This window comes from Callospermophilus lateralis, chromosome 19 (genome assembly GCF_048772815.1).
Source record: "Callospermophilus lateralis isolate mCalLat2 chromosome 19, mCalLat2.hap1, whole genome shotgun sequence".
NCBI lineage: Eukaryota > Metazoa > Chordata > Mammalia > Rodentia > Sciuridae > Callospermophilus > Callospermophilus lateralis.
In genome coordinates this window covers 35,528,024-35,542,792 of record NC_135323.1, presented here as the reverse complement: position 1 = coordinate 35,542,792, position 14,769 = coordinate 35,528,024, and the positions used below count along the sequence as shown (strand labels likewise).

The following is a 14,769-nucleotide window of genomic DNA, read 5'->3' as shown; positions in this document are numbered from 1 at the left end:
CTGAGGGCCTGGGGCAGGGCCGGGCAGGGAGGGTGTCAAGGGGCCTCCTTACAGTGGACTCAGGGGTTTTCCAAGTTGAGGTTGGAGCGTGATGGTGCTTCAGGCGGAGGGGACTGCGGAAGCAAAAGCCAGGAGGTTAGAAGGGGTAGAGGACAATCATGCTGAGCTAAAGCCGGTGGCTCTGCAGTGTATTGGAGGTTATGTGGCAAAGGAAGCCCCCAGAGTAGGTCCCTAGGCTATTGGAAGGGATGCTGGGCCTCCTGTCCAGGAGCAGAGGGGCTGGGCCCCAGGGCTGTGGGGTTCTGGTGAGGCTCCACCTTCTGAGGAGGTCGGGGCAGGGCCCAGCCGCTGGAGGCTTCAGGGAGCCTGTGAGAAAGGCCCTGGGGGTTGGGGCTTTCCACGGGCTTTCCCAGCCGCCTTGCAGGTGTGCAACCTCCCCTCCCCTGCCCTGTCTTCTGGGGTTTCCAGGGGCCACGTTGGAGTGCTGGGGGGCTCAGGTGGGGACCCAGTTCTCAGCGGAGCTCTGGAGCGGGGTTGGAGGCAGCACCTGGTCAGCCAGGGGTGGGGATAGAAGCCTCCTGGGCAAGTGCCACTGCTTTCTGGACCTCAGTTTCCTCTCCTGAAAACCGAAGAGTCCCTCCAGGAGTACAGTCCCCGGGAGAAATGGGTCTGGAGTCTTCGTGCTAGCGGCCCAGGGGCAGAGTGGCTGGGAGAAGGAACCCCAGACCCTGGCCACAGCCCCGCTCCTCCCTGTCCAGGCACAGAGTTCGAGTACACGGACTCGGAGAGTGAGGTCAAGGTGCGCAAGCAGTCGCCTGCCGGGCTGCTGCGGCCCAAGAAGGGGCTGGGGGAGCCGGGTCCTTCCCTGGCTGTGCCTCCGCCCAGCGCCCGAGGCCCAGGCCCCACCAGCCCGGACAAGGCCAAGCTGGCAGCGGAGAAGGGGCGCAAGGCGCGTAAGCTACGGGGCCCCAAGGAGCCTGGCTTCGAGGCCGGGCCAGAGGCCAGCGACGACGACCTGTGGACCCGGCGCCGCAGCGAGCGCATCTTCCTGCACGACGCCTCGGCCGCAGCTCCTGCGCCCAGCAACGCAGCGCCCGCCCCCAAGCCTAGCCGTGGTGGCAAGGGCGGCTCCGCCGTGAGCCCTCGCAAGGACACCGGCCGTGCCAAGGACAGGAAGGACCCCAGGAAGGTAGGGGCTCAGCACAGGTGTGGGGCCTTGGGAAGGAGGCTGGGGTCCCCTAATCTTGGGAACTGGCTCTGAGTTAGCCTGTGCTGATGAAAGCCCTGCTTTGCTGCCCCTTCCTTACAGAGCCCTTCATCTCTGTCCCCTCTCAGGATGATGCTTAAAAATATGGATAAATACCCGAGGCCCCACATTGTTGGCTTTTCACCATGATAGCAAAAATACCTGAGATAGGTAGCTTATAAAGAGAAAGGTGTCCTTTGGCTCTCAGTTTGGGGAGTTCTGAGCCATGAGGGATTGGCCCCAGTGTTCTGAGCCTGTGGTGAGCCCCACGTCATGGCAGGAGCCTGTGGTGAAGCAAAACCTGCTCACCCAGCCAGCCAGGGATGAAGGAGGGCAAGGCCGTACTTCCTAAAGTCCTACCACCTCCCAATAGCCCAGCCTGGGAATCAAGCATCCAGCCTTCAGAGACTCTTGTCCCATCATAGCAGACCCCAGGGAAGGTATCCAAAAAACCCATTGGTGATCTGGTGCCAGACCTGCTCCTTTATGAATGTATTTAATAAGGGGGTGTGGCATTGGGTCTAGTAAGGACTTTTCAGGGTGCCTGTAGTAACTGTCGTGGGCTGGGGACCCTGGTGGTTTCTGTTGGTGGCACTGGCACTAGCACTGCCAACATCATGGTGGTTTGTGGCCTCCAGTCTTCACCTGCAGGAAAACCTAATTTCTTCAGAGGTAAAAACGTGAGACAGAGATGGGATTTGTGTGTGTGTGTAGATTGAACCCCGGGCTTCATTCATGCTAAGCAAACACTCTATCACTGAGCTACATTTGCAGCTCATACTTTCCTGAATTGTCTCCATGGATACTCTAAATTAAGAAAACTTGCCTTTTAAGAACACCAGGATACCGGACATGTTCTCCTTTTGCATTGGCTGCTAGGAAATGCATGGTCAGTGGCTCCCTGCTTAAATAATTGGGTTCAGGTTTGATGGCCAGCTCTCTACAGTATTCAATACCTTTTTTCTACCTTGAGTCCCTGATGGAGGATGTGCACTCAAGTAGCAATGACCTTTTAGGAAAAAAATGATGAAAAGGGATTACACTCAGAAATTTATTTTATGAGTGCATGGTAGTGCACTCCTTAATCCCTGCAACTTGGGAGGTTGCGGCAGGAGGATTGCCGAGTTCAAGACTGCCCTTGGCAATTTAGTGAGACCCTGTCTTGAAATAAAAGATGCGAGGGGCTGGTGGGGAGAAGGGGCTGTGTTTGAGCATCACCCACAGGCCTCTGGTGTTTGTGCTCACCTCTTTTCTCCTCCGAGCTATCTCATGTTTTTCAGGGCCTTAGAGAAAAAGTGCAGGGTGAATAATAATATTAATACCAGGTAACCCAAGATAGGCCCAGACACATTCGAACTACTTACCATGCAGATAGTCACACTCCCTTTATCTGCGGGGTCTCGTTCCCAGACCCCTAGTGAAGGCCTGAAACTACAGATGGTCCCGACCCCTGTGCTGCCATACCACCACTGTTGTCCTGAGGACTGAGATGGCTGCTGAGTGGCCCAGGGCAGGTGGACATACAGCATGGACATGTGGACAGAGGACCACCCGAGTCCTGGGGGGCATGGGGCAGGATACCTCAGGGCCTCACAAGCTTTGGTCATGTTACTCAGAGCGGCAGGTAGTTTGAGGTTTATGAATTGTTTATTCCTGAAACTTGGCATCTAGCATTTGCAGACTGTGGTTGACTGTAGGTTACGGAAACCACAGAAAGTAAGTGCAGGTAAGTGGGGATGGCTGTGTTTCATTTATTGAGTGCTCCACCATGTGAAGTAGGTTCCTCATGTTAACCACACTTCCCAGGTGGCCCGCAAGATGGCAGGTATGTGCTGGGACCGGGGCCACACTCCCCAGAGCTAAGCTGTCCACACTGGGTATTTCTTGCCAGGGCCTGGGCCTGATCACCAGTCCACACTGCCCCTTCGGCCTCTCCCAGGATGGCGCCTTCTGTTGGAGGCCCTGGAGTCCCATTCCTGGCATCTGCATAGCTGGGGCTGTTAGGGGAGAGGATGCCAGGGTCAGCCAGGCCCAGCCTTTTGGTGATGGAGCAAGAGACCAGGTAAATTGTCAGTAGAAGGAGACTCTACCCAGGAGCCACCCAGGAATCACCATGGTTGGCATTGCTTTGAGATCTGCTTTTGTGTCCTATCTCTTATTTAAACTTTTAAAAAAATTTTTTGTTGTTGTAGACGGACACAATACCTTTATTCTTATTTTCATGTGGTGCTGAGGATCAAACCCAGTGCCTTCCACATGTGAGTCGAGCACGCTACCACTGAGCCCTTGCTAAATAGCTGAGTCTAGCTTTGAACTTGTGATCCTCCAGCCTCAGCCCCCTGAACTGCAGGGATTACAGGTGTGCACCATGGTGTCTGGCTGCTGCTGACACTTTGCTAACATACTCGGGGCTGCCTGGAAGAGCTCTGTACGAAGCCCATGTCTGAGTCCCTCTGTGGACCAGGCCCAGGCGTGGGACCTGCAGGTTCAGCCCTTGGATTCTGACCCACTCTCCCTGAGGTACAGCCTCCTGAGTGCTGGGATTACAGGCATGTGTGACCTCACTGAGTTTAACCTTATGGACTTTTATGTTACTTTGATTTTTTTTTATCAATATTTCGAGCTGGCTGTGGGTCATGGCACTGTCTGGGTGTCCGTCTTATGGTGACATCTCCTCCTGCCTTCACCTTGCTGGCTGCTGGTGATTTGGTAGCTGATGGACTTTTGCCACCATAATTACCGAAGCAAAGGATATCTCCATTTGGTGTCAGAACCTCTGTCATTTTGGGAGCTATTTTCTTATTAAAATAAAAGGGATTGGGGGTTCCCAGAAATGATTTTACTGATCCAAGGGAAAAAAAGTTATTGGTTTTATCTGTTAATGACGGTAATCAGGAAGAAAAGGAAGAAAGGAAAAATCCATTCAGAGACACCCCCCACCCCATGAACAGCTGCAAAGCCGTGTGCTGTAAGATAAGGTGTCCACGCCAGAGGAGGAGGCAGCGTGGCTGCGGACATCCTTGTCACCCTGAGAGGCCCTGGGCTTTCAGGAATATGAATGGGATTACAATGTGCATCAGAAACAAGAAAGTACAGTGTGTAGGTGCGAATGTCCAAGAGGAGGACCAGGACAGTTCCCTTTTTGTCCTTTTAGTGCTCTTTGCTTTGAATTTTAGGTTTGATGTAGATGTTGTGATGGTAGTATCTCAGTAACATCTGCCCACTGTTACCTTTTCCTGTATGAATTTTCAGCGACCTAACAATGCAGCCTTGGCCATTTGGTTTTCGACAGGTCTCTTGTGGTTTACTGTACTTACTTATCTTTTGTGGTGCAGGGGGTGGAATCAGGGCCTGGTGCATGCTAGGGGAGCACTGAGCCACACCCCTAGCCCAACACGTCCCTTAAGAATCATGGAGGCATGCCCCCACTTCCACCACCCATAGCCTCTGGCTCATGCCTGCTGTAGATCTCGCCCAGCATGGGCATTGCTGGTTTTGGCTCCTGGTCGGAGCATAATGTAACATTAGCAGCTGGAACAGAGGCTGTCACTGTGTTTGGAGGCACCAGTTTCGGTGACAGGCCACTGGTCATCCACGTTGTTTCCGGGTCTTTGCTTGGATCAGCAAAGCCGCACATGATGTCTACTTCAGAAGGGTAGGGCCAGTTCCAGTTCAGCCTCATCAGTGTAGGGAGGAGGGCGAGTTCCTCCAGGCTGGGCACCATGAGGTGCCAGGGGGGCACACCCCTCACTACGGGGACTCCGTGGAGTAGCATGGGTATTGTGGAAGTGACTTGGGTGGCAGCTAAGTGGCTTTAAATGCCTTTCCAGGAATAGGTACTCCAGATCTAGCTGGTCTGTAAGCTAGGGCCTTTTCTCTCTTTTTAAATTCATTTTTGGCATTATTTGAAAAAGTGACAGAGTAAGCCACCTATGGGTGTGTGGTTGGAGGGGGCGGAGTGAGTGCCAGCCCCCACTCCGTGGCACACCCGCAGCTGTTATTCAGCAGAAACGCGGCTCCCGCCCTGCGCCCCATCTGTGCGCGGGAAGAGTTCCAAAGTGGGGCTTTGGTCACTCCCAGCTGTGTTTCAAACACCATGTGGGCTAATGTGTCCGTGTGGCCTTCTTGTCTGCCTGGTTATATGTGCTTGTCCCTCCAGAACGCGCCTTGTGTGCTGTCACCAGTAGCGCTGCTGGAGAGGAGTCACTCGCCCGTATGCAAGTGAGGTTGTCCTATTGTTTGGGGGCAGCACGGAGTGTGCGATAGTGACGGGGTAGTCGAGATTACATACAGAAGTGCTGGCAGACAACAAGGTGTTCTGATCTTCTGGGTGTGGCACTCAGGGTCGGGGGACCTGGAAGGGCTGAGCCAGGGGAGAGCAGCATGGGGCCCTGTGTCCCCACCCAGCGGCCTGGGCTCTCCCTCCCCCCTGAGCATTCTGCTTGTTCCTTCCTCCTCCAGAAGAAGAAAGGGAAGGAGACTGGGTCAGGAGCTGCACTGCCACCACCCCGTGTCCCCGCCCTGCCCTCCGAGGCCAGGGCCCCTCATGCTGGGCCCCTGGCGACCGCCAAGAGGAGCAAGGCCAAAGCCAAAGGCAAGGAGGCGAAGAAGGAGGTGAGCCTTCCCGGAGGGTGCACACAGAGGATCAGGCCTGGGCCAGTCCGCAGTGTGGGGGCAGCACTGGAGCCCACTGCGTGGCCCTCTGTGCTCCTACAGCAGGGGTTGGTATCGAGACCCAGGGTCTTCCACGTGGTGCTCTGTGTTTACTCTAACTGCAGCCAAGCCTCAGCAAGCCAGATGACCAGCTGTGGTCCCCATGCTCTTAGCAGGGTGAGGAGACACCTGGCCACCACCATGAGGCTGTCTGGCAACAGGAGCACCTGCACAGTGCCAGGTCCCCTCTGGGATCCACAGGCTTCACGCGGTTGACAGGGGATGTGCCTGGGTGTGCCCCTGTGCCCATTAGCTGCTGTCCAGGCTGTTTCCTCGAGCCTTTGCATGTGGCTGGAGATGCCCCCTCAGTCTCTCTAAGGAGGAAACCATGGTGTCTACTGTGTGTTGAGTGTCAGAGTGGTACTGAGTGCTGAGTATTAAGTATCATGCTGAGTGTGCACAGGCCGTGAACAGTTGGTTGCAGCCCATTTCATCTTCCCTCTGGCCTTCAGGTGTGCCCGGTCCCTTGCCATTGAGCACATGGCAGATGCCACCACAGCCTGTCACCCAGGTTTCCAGAGAGGGACCCCAGCAGGGCAAGAACCCTGTGCTGTGTTCTAAGCTGTTGGTCTGCTGTGTTCCATCCACAGAACCGGGGGAAGGGGGGTGCTGTGAGCAAGCTGATGGAGAGCATGGCGGCTGAGGAGGACTTTGAACCCAACCAGGACTCAAGCTTCTCAGAGGATGAGCACCTGCCACGAGGCGGGGCTGTGGAGCGGCCTCTTACCCCAGGTGGGTGACTGTGAGGCTGTGTGTGTTGGGAGGAGCTGCAGGGGTTCCTGAGGATGTTAGATTTAAGTCCTGGCCTGACACATAGCTGGAAAAAGCATGTGCAAAGCCCCTGAGGCACTTGAGGCAAATGGAAAGGAGGCCTACTCAGCTCTGGCTTAGTACGCTTGGGTATGTGGGGAGCAGCCTGGGGACTTTGGAGGAGGTGGGAGCAGATCACCCACAGCCTCTGAGACCTTGGCCGGGGTATGGTGCTCATCCCAAGGAGCACAACTGTCCCAGGGTATGGGAGAGCAGTGTGGTCAGGGTATTGAAGTGAGCCCCCTGCCTGCTGTGTTGAGCATCCTGCAGGCCCCAGGGAGGCAGGAGACTGTAAACATCTAAGCAGTGCAGGTAGGACCTGGGCCCCTTGGGGCAACAGTGGGGAGGCAGGCAAGTTTGAGTGTTAAAAGGGAGGGTGGAGGGCGGTGGGAATGGGGCCGGTGACCTGGAGAGATTAGGGCTAGTGATGGGAACACCCTGAGGAAGTCATGTCCATCAGGCACAGAGACCCTGGTCCAAGCTCAGAGGAGGGATCCCAGATACAAACTGTGGGGAGCGAGGACAGGGCTGTTCCGAGGGGTGTGCTCGTCCCTGCTGCTCTGGAACAGCCAGCTGCATGACCACTCTTGGGCTGGGGTCTGCAGGGGGTGGGGGGCTGTGTGATCAGTGCAGTGGGCTAGCCGCCATGTGATGAAACGGCGGGGCGTCAAGGGTCTGGGTTGTGCACTCAGCTCTGGGTCGTGCACTGTGCTGGACCGTGGTCTGGTGGGAGCAGTGGCCTCCGAGATGCAGCCAGAGGTTTGCTAGGGCCAGAGGGAGCAGGAGGCCTCTCAGGCCTAGGGACAGGCATGCCACCCCTTCTGCCCTTGGCCAAATCAAGTGACACAGCCACCCAGTCTCAAGGAGTGGGATGTGCCCTCTGCCCAGGAGGTGGCAGGTGCATGGAGAAATGCGCCCTTTGTACCTGAACCCCAGAACTGTCTGGGTCTTTTTGTTTTGTTTTGGTACCAGGAATTGAACCCAGGGCGCCTAGCCATTGGGCCACATCCCCAGCCCTTTTCATATTTTATTTAGAGATGGGGTCTTGCTGAGTTGCATAGGCCTGGCTAAGTTGCCAAGGCTGGTTTTGAACTTACCATCCTGCCTCAGCCTCTTGAGCCACTGGGATTGCAGGCATGCACCACATCCCACTGTCGGTCTTTTTGACATACGCTAATGACAGGGGACCAGGTAAAAGGTCCCCACCCAGAAGGAAGAGCAGGAAGAAGACAACTAAGAAGAGTTTGGGTGTATGACCTTAAGGGGGCTCCTGAGAAGGACTGGGGCAGGGGGCTGACGGCTCAGCTGGAACATTTTCTGTGTCCACCAGAAAACCTGTCCCAGATAGGAAACTGGACAAAGCCCCAGCTGTCTGGCTGAAGCAGCAGCACTGGACGGCAGGATAGAGGGGGGCTGCTGAATGGGGGAGGTGCTGACGGCCCAGAGCTTGGCGAGGTGTACACCCACTGACCCTCCCCCACCCAGGTGTGCACTCAGCACAAGCCAGTTGGTACAGGCCACGTGTACTCAGGCACACCCAGTGTGTACCCTGCAGACTCACCTGGCAGGGCCTCTGTTCCTAGAGGTGACTTGGGGGCCACTAGGTAGACCTGGGGAGGAGGCTGGGTCTCCCCTACGCCTCCTGCTCCAGCCCAGCCTTGCTGCCCACCCCTGCAGCCCCGCGCTCCTGCATCATCGACAAGGATGAGCTGAAGGACGGCCTGCGTGTGCTCATTCCCATGGACGACAAGCTGCTGTATGCTGGGCACGTGCAGACGGTGCACTCACCGGACATGTGAGTCCTGCCGGGCTCCTTGCTGTGCCTCCCTGGGCAGATGGCTTCTCCTTTCTGGACTGTGCCTTCCCTCCACAGAAGGGGGAAGGGACATGAGGGCTCTGAAGACGCCGCCAGGCCACCATATGTGGAAGGTGTACCCGGGTGGGCCCTGCCAGGGAGGGGGCTCCGGCTGGGCATGGCCATGTCGCAGTGGCGAGGGGCTCACAGGAAGGCGCCAGAGTGTATGCTGGCCTCTCGGGGTCGCATGCTCAGCAGCCCCTCGCTCCATGGATGAGGAGGCTCGGCCAGGAGGGGACTTAACAAGTCAGCCAAACCGCCAAGTCCTGGTGCTGTGTCCTGGCGGGCTGGTGCTGTATCGGAGCTGGTGTGGTGCTGGCTCAGGGTGTGTGGCCTCTGCCACCTCACACACGTTTGCCCTGCCCCCAGATACCGCGTGGTGGTGGAGGGCGAGCGCGGGAACCGGCCCCACATCTACTGCCTGGAGCAGCTGCTGCAGGAGGCGGTGAGCTGGGGCGGGAGCAGGAGGCTGGGCTCCAGAGGCCTGGGGAAGGGTCACAGGTTGCAGCCACATCTCGGTTCCTGGTCACCTCCTGGTGCTCATCCTGTGCTCTCTCAGATCATAGATGTGAGGCCAGCCTCCACTCGCTTCTTGCCACAAGGGACCAGGATCGCAGCCTACTGGAGCCAGCAGTACCGCTGCCTGTACCCTGGCACTGTGGTCCGAGGTGAGAGGCCCCTTTTGGCTGCTCCCCCGTCTCCTAACAGGCTGCTGTGGATTTAGTTGGTCACCGAAACCTGACTGTATTAGACTTAATTGCAGAGATTTTTGTTGACTCACATGACTGACAAGCACAGGGCTTTCAATGGTTTCCCCAGCAAAGGCGGGATGTTGGCCACAGAAGAGAGGAGGAAGGGGGGCAGACATACAATAGGCATGGTCTGGAGGTGCAGACAGGGACGTAGGCAGATAGAGGAGGTGACACTCAGGGGATGTTGGTCAGACCAAGTCAAAGTCCTACATGCCTTATGCGCTGACCCCTCAGCTCCCTGACCTTTGTGACCAAGGGAGAAGCAGGGCTGGGCAGCAAAACTGCAGGCGTGTGGTCCAGTCTGACCGCAGGTTTTGCACTGGAAGATTCATTTTTCCCATTTGTTATCATTGAGCATCAAAACCCTGGAAGTCCTGTTACTATGGGAAGAGTTTGTCTTGGTTTCCAGCTCTGTGCTCTTGACCTCTGGTACCCTGAGGGCTGGCTGCCTTCCAGGGTCACCTTATGGTGCTGCTTTGAGTCTTGGGCCTTCCCCTGGCCAGTGTTCTGGGGCTCCTCTGGGCTTCTGTATGGCATCCCACGTCTTTCTAGGCTCATACCCTCATTTTAGTAGAGGATGTCGGTAACTTTCTGAGAGAGTCCCTAGAAAACGAGTTTTTGAAGCTGGGGACAGTGGTGCACGCCTGTAATCCCAGTGGCTTAGGAGGCTGAGGCAGGAGGATCATGAGTTCAAGGGCAGCCTCAGCAACTTAGCAAGAGTCTAAGCAACTTAGCAAGACCCTGTCTCAAAATAAAAAATAAAAAAGGGCTAGGGACAGTGGCTCTGTGGTTCAGCACCCCTGGGTTCAGTCCCCAATATTAAAAAGAAAAAGAAGAAAACAAGTTTCTCAGATTCTTGCAAGCCTGCAGTCTCTTTACCCTTGTTCTTTACAGTTGAGTTGGGTGTAAAATCTAGATCAGAAATATCTCCTCTCACCACTTCAAAGTCATTGTTTGATTTTTATTCAGCTTCTAATGGTTGAGAAATTAGCTGCCATTGTAATCCCCAGGTCTTTGTAGGAGACCTACTTTCCCCCTCTCTGTGGAACTTTCAAGATCTTCTCATTATTCCTGGATCTGGAGCTCTGTGTGGGTTTTCTCTCCCTGTTTCTTAATGCCAGGTATTTGGGGACAGTAGGGCTTTGATTCTGTAGCTTGTCTCTCCAGCCCTGGGAGCTCTTCTGCTCTGTGCCACTTGGATAGTTTCTCTATCTGTGGTCCTCGGAACTTGCAGTGGTCTGGTGGCTCTTGGTGTGTGAATCTCTTCCTCGTTTATTGTCTATTTCTTTCTTTCTTTCTTTCTTTTTTTTTTTTTGTTCAATTTTATGGAGATTTACTCCACATTATCTTCTAAATCCTTTTGTTCTCTTGAATTTGAAATTTTCTGCTATCATTTACAAAATTTCCAAGAGTTCTTTCTTATTTCCTGAGGTTTCTTTAAAAAAAATATATATATATATATATTTCTGTTGCATCAATACATTATCTTTTATAAGAAAATTTCTCACGGTGTGAGTCTGGGTTCAGTCTGTAGCTCTCTTTCCCTCGGGGCGTCCCTTCCCCACGCAGGCTCTGTGTCACTGTGCCCTTTTTGGCTTTGGTGATCCTTGGCAAAGAGAGAGGATGAAGAGATCAGAGGCCCTGGTTGAGCGAGGCTTGGTGGCGCGAGGCAGATGGTTGGTTAGGTCTTTTCCTCCCACCGAGGCTTGTATCCTTGGGGATACATATGGCTTAGCATCTGCATTTGGGAGGGGGCTGGGGTGTCGTCCTTCAGTGGCAGATGTTGAGCCCCGCCTTGCTTGGAGTGGCCCCCACCCTTCTCGCCTGCGCCCGCGTCTTTCAAATCAGAGCTGTGCAGCCTCCTAGCCCATGCTGCTCAGGTGGCCCTCAGCCTGTTCAGGGCCGGGGTCCGGGGACCCCGCCTTGGCCTCTCCTCATTGCTGTTGTCTCCTTCAGTCACCTGACAGCAGCAAAGCTGAGCCCCGAGTCGGTTTCCCTGCGTTCGTGCCCTCTTCCCTCTCTGTCCTCTTTACTGCTGTGTCGGGGGTCTTGAGAGTGAGCAGGCACAGGTGTGTGTGATCAGCTGCCTCGTGGCACCTGAATTCCAGGACACGCTGTGCTAGAAATGGGGGAGCCCCTGTCCTGACTGACTAGTGCTCACACCCACTTTCACACTACAGTACACCAACTCCCTGTCCCCTTGCTGTGCTTTAATGACCTGGGATCCCTGCATGCTGAACCCCACTGTCCCATCACCCTCATGCCCCAGTACAGGGCTCAAGCTCTGGGACCCCCTGAACTGCCCCTCCCCCACAGGGCTACTGGACCTGGAGGACGATGGGGATCTGATCACCGTGGAGTTTGATGATGGAGACACGGGCAGGATCCCGCTCTCACACATCCGCCTCCTGCCACCCGACTATAAGATCCAGTGTGAGTGCCCGGCATGTGAGGTCGGGGTCCGGCTGTCCTGGCTGCGTGCCACTCACACGCACCCTTGCCTGGCTCCTCGGCAGCACAGACTTCTGTCCATCGGCCTCTAGGTCTCCTCTAGGCTGAGCCTGGACACTGCCTGCCATTTGGACCATTGGAACCATTGGAACCCACGGGGGATAGAAATGGCAGAAGCAGTGGCCAGAAGGGGGCTGGGGAGTGGGGAATCTGGGGGTTCCCAGATGGGCCCTGTGGCCTGTGAGGGTAGCCGCAGACCTGGTTGTCCAGGCCACGGAAGGCTGGTCAGGTATTGTTATTGATGGTTCCAAGCTCCATATGGGCACCATGGCATTGAATCCTTGCCTTGGCCTCCATGGCCTGGGTTCAGAGGTTGGTGACTCCTCCAGGTCCCCCCTTTAAGAGGCAGCAGCAAGTCTTGTTCACACTGTCTGGCTTCTTGGGGTGGGTGACCTCAGAGGTTCTCAAAGTCAGCGCCTTTGTTCAGCCCCTTGAGCTTTGGTGTGGTCATTTGGGGGCCCCTGCTGAACTACTATTTGCCCACGCCACCCCCCACTGGACCATGCAGGGGAGCCCAGATTGCATGAGCCACACGGTGTCCCTGCTCCCCACTCCAAATCCTGATCCAGAAAGTCAGAGCAGAGAGCCAGGCCTGAGCCACTGTCTGCCTTGCAGGTGCCGAGCCGTCCCCAGCCCTCCTGGTGCCGAGTGCCAAGCGCCGCAGCCGAAAGACCAGCAAAGACACCGGGGAAGGCAAAGAGGGGGCCCCCACAGGGTCAGAGGAGTCGGGAGCCAAGGCACGAGGGCGTGGGCGGAAGCCCAGCACCAAAGCCAAGGGAGGTATGTTGGCCCAGGCCCAGGGTCGGGTGGGGGCTACTTGGGAGCCAGAACCTGGAGCCTAAGGTTCTGCAGTGACCAGGCATCATCTCTGTGAGAACTCTGCACTGTTGGGCAGAGAATTAGGCAGTGGGCCAAGGAAGGGGAGCTGGTGGGCAGAGATAGAGCCCAGCTTCAGCCTGGTGTGTGTCACTCACTCCCAGAGGAGAGGCTTTGGGCTACAAGCCAAGACCATCTGAGGACCACTTAGGGCCAGCACCCCCATGGTGATGTGCCAGAGCCACCCACCTGAGGCCCAGGCAGAGATGCAGACCTCCTGACCCAGAAGCCCCTGCTCTCCCACCAGGAAGCCCCGCCCAGACTGGCAGCAGGCCTCACTCCGGCCTCCATTTGTCGTCTTCTCTTTTCTAGACAGAGCCACTGTTCTGGAGGAGGGGGTCTCCACAGATGAGGTCCCCAGTACCCCTTTGGCCTTGGAGCCTATTAGCACCCCAAGTTCCAAGAAGAGCCCCCCAGAACCTGTGGACAAGCGGGCCAAGGCCCCCAAGGCTCGCCCGGCACCTCCCCAGCCCAGCCCAGCGCCACCCACCTTCGCCAGCTGCCCAGCTCCTGAGCCCTTTGGAGAGCTGCCAGCCCCTGCTGCAGCCCTCACCCCGGCCCCCCTCATCACAATGCCAATCACCATGCCCGCCACCCGCCCCAAGCCCAAGAAGGCTCGGGCCACGGAGGAGTCGGGTGCCAAGGGTGCTCGGAGGCCAGGGGAGGAGGCTGAGCTGCTCGTCAAACTGGACCATGAGGGGGTTACATCCCCCAAAAGCAAGAAGGCCAAAGAGGCTCTGCTCCTCCGGGAGGACCCAGGGGCTGGAGGCTGGCAAGAGCCCAAGAGCCTGCTGGGCCTGGGTGGCCTGGCCCCGACAGCAGGCAGTAGCGAGCCCAAGATGGCCTGGCCCAAGGCCCTGGAGGGGGACCTTGCCCAGGAGCCTGGGTCAGGGCTACCACTGGAGGACACTGGGAATTCCAAGAGCCCGGACAAGGCCCAGGCTGAGCAGGATGGGGCTGAGGAGTCGGAGACCAGCAGCAGCGGCAGCAGCAGCAGCAGCAGCAGCAGTAGCAGTAGCAGCAGCAGCAGCAGCAGCAGCGGCTCAGAGACGGAGGGCGAGGAGGATGGCGAGAAGAACCGGGAGGACGGCCGGGGCACGGGGGGCCGGAACTGCAGCGCCTCCAGCTCCAGGGCATCCTCCCCTGCCTCCTCCTCCTCCTCCTCCTCCTCCTCCTCCTCCTCTTCCTCTTCCTCCTCCTCTTCCTCCTCCTCCTCATCCTCTTCCTCTTCCTCCTCCTCTTCCTCCTCCTCCTCCTCCTCCTCCTCCTCTTCCTCTTCCTCTTCCTCCTCCTCCTCCTCTTCCTCCACCACAGACGAGGACTCTTCCTGCAGCTCTGATGACGAGGCAGCTCCTGCCCCTGCGGCCGGCCCCTCTGCCCAGCCGGCCCTCCCTGCCAAGGCTCCCAAGCAGGCTGGCAAGGCACGCTCCTCGGCCCACTCCACGAGCAAGAAGGCGCCCACTGCCCAGCCCCCAGCCCCTCCACCCCAGCCCCCTCAGCCTTTGCAGTCCAAGGCTCAGGCGGGGGCTGGGGCCAAGAGCCGACCCAAAAAGAGAGAGGGTGTCCACCTGCCCACGACGAAGGAGTTGGCTAAGCGGCAGCGCCTACCATCTGTGGAGAACCGGCCCAAGATCGCCGCCTTCCTGCCTGCCCGGCAGCTCTGGAAGTGGTTCGGGAAGCCCACCCAGGTACCAGGCTGAGGTTCCAGGTCTTTCTCTGGCTACTTCATGCCAGGCCCCGCCTTCCCCTCAATTCCCCAGCATCCCCAGGGAGGAGGGTCGGGTGAGGCGAGGCCATATCCCACGTTACAAGGGAGGCAACTGGTTTTCAAGGTTTGTCTGACTCCAATGCCCAGGCCCTTTCCAAGTGGCCCTGCCCTCTAGTTGGTGGGACCAGAGCTGTCTGTGTAGAGAACATGAAGGTCCACACAGGCTGTCCTGCAGGTGCTCAGGATGGGGTCTGCCACCACCTGGCTATCTCTGCTCTCCTCCTGTTTCCAGCACGCT

General features: G+C 56.9%; 1 protein-coding gene across 8 annotated transcripts in view; it reads left to right on the top strand.

Moving 5' to 3' along the window:
• Tnrc18 (trinucleotide repeat containing 18) overlaps positions 1-14,769 on the top strand; it is a 91,253-nt gene that overhangs the window by 70,830 nt on the left and 5,654 nt on the right. For all 8 annotated transcript variants that reach the window (XM_076840692.1, XM_076840698.1, XM_076840697.1 and 5 more), the window contains 9 exons: positions 759-1,189; positions 5,708-5,860; positions 6,550-6,691; positions 8,447-8,564; positions 8,994-9,069; positions 9,184-9,292; positions 11,693-11,809; positions 12,503-12,667; positions 13,076-14,451. In XM_076840692.1, coding sequence (XP_076696807.1) covers positions 759-1,189; positions 5,708-5,860; positions 6,550-6,691; positions 8,447-8,564; positions 8,994-9,069; positions 9,184-9,292; positions 11,693-11,809; positions 12,503-12,667; positions 13,076-14,451 — 2,687 coding nt within the window. The remainder of the gene's footprint in view (positions 1-758; positions 1,190-5,707; positions 5,861-6,549; positions 6,692-8,446; positions 8,565-8,993; positions 9,070-9,183; positions 9,293-11,692; positions 11,810-12,502; positions 12,668-13,075; positions 14,452-14,769) is intronic.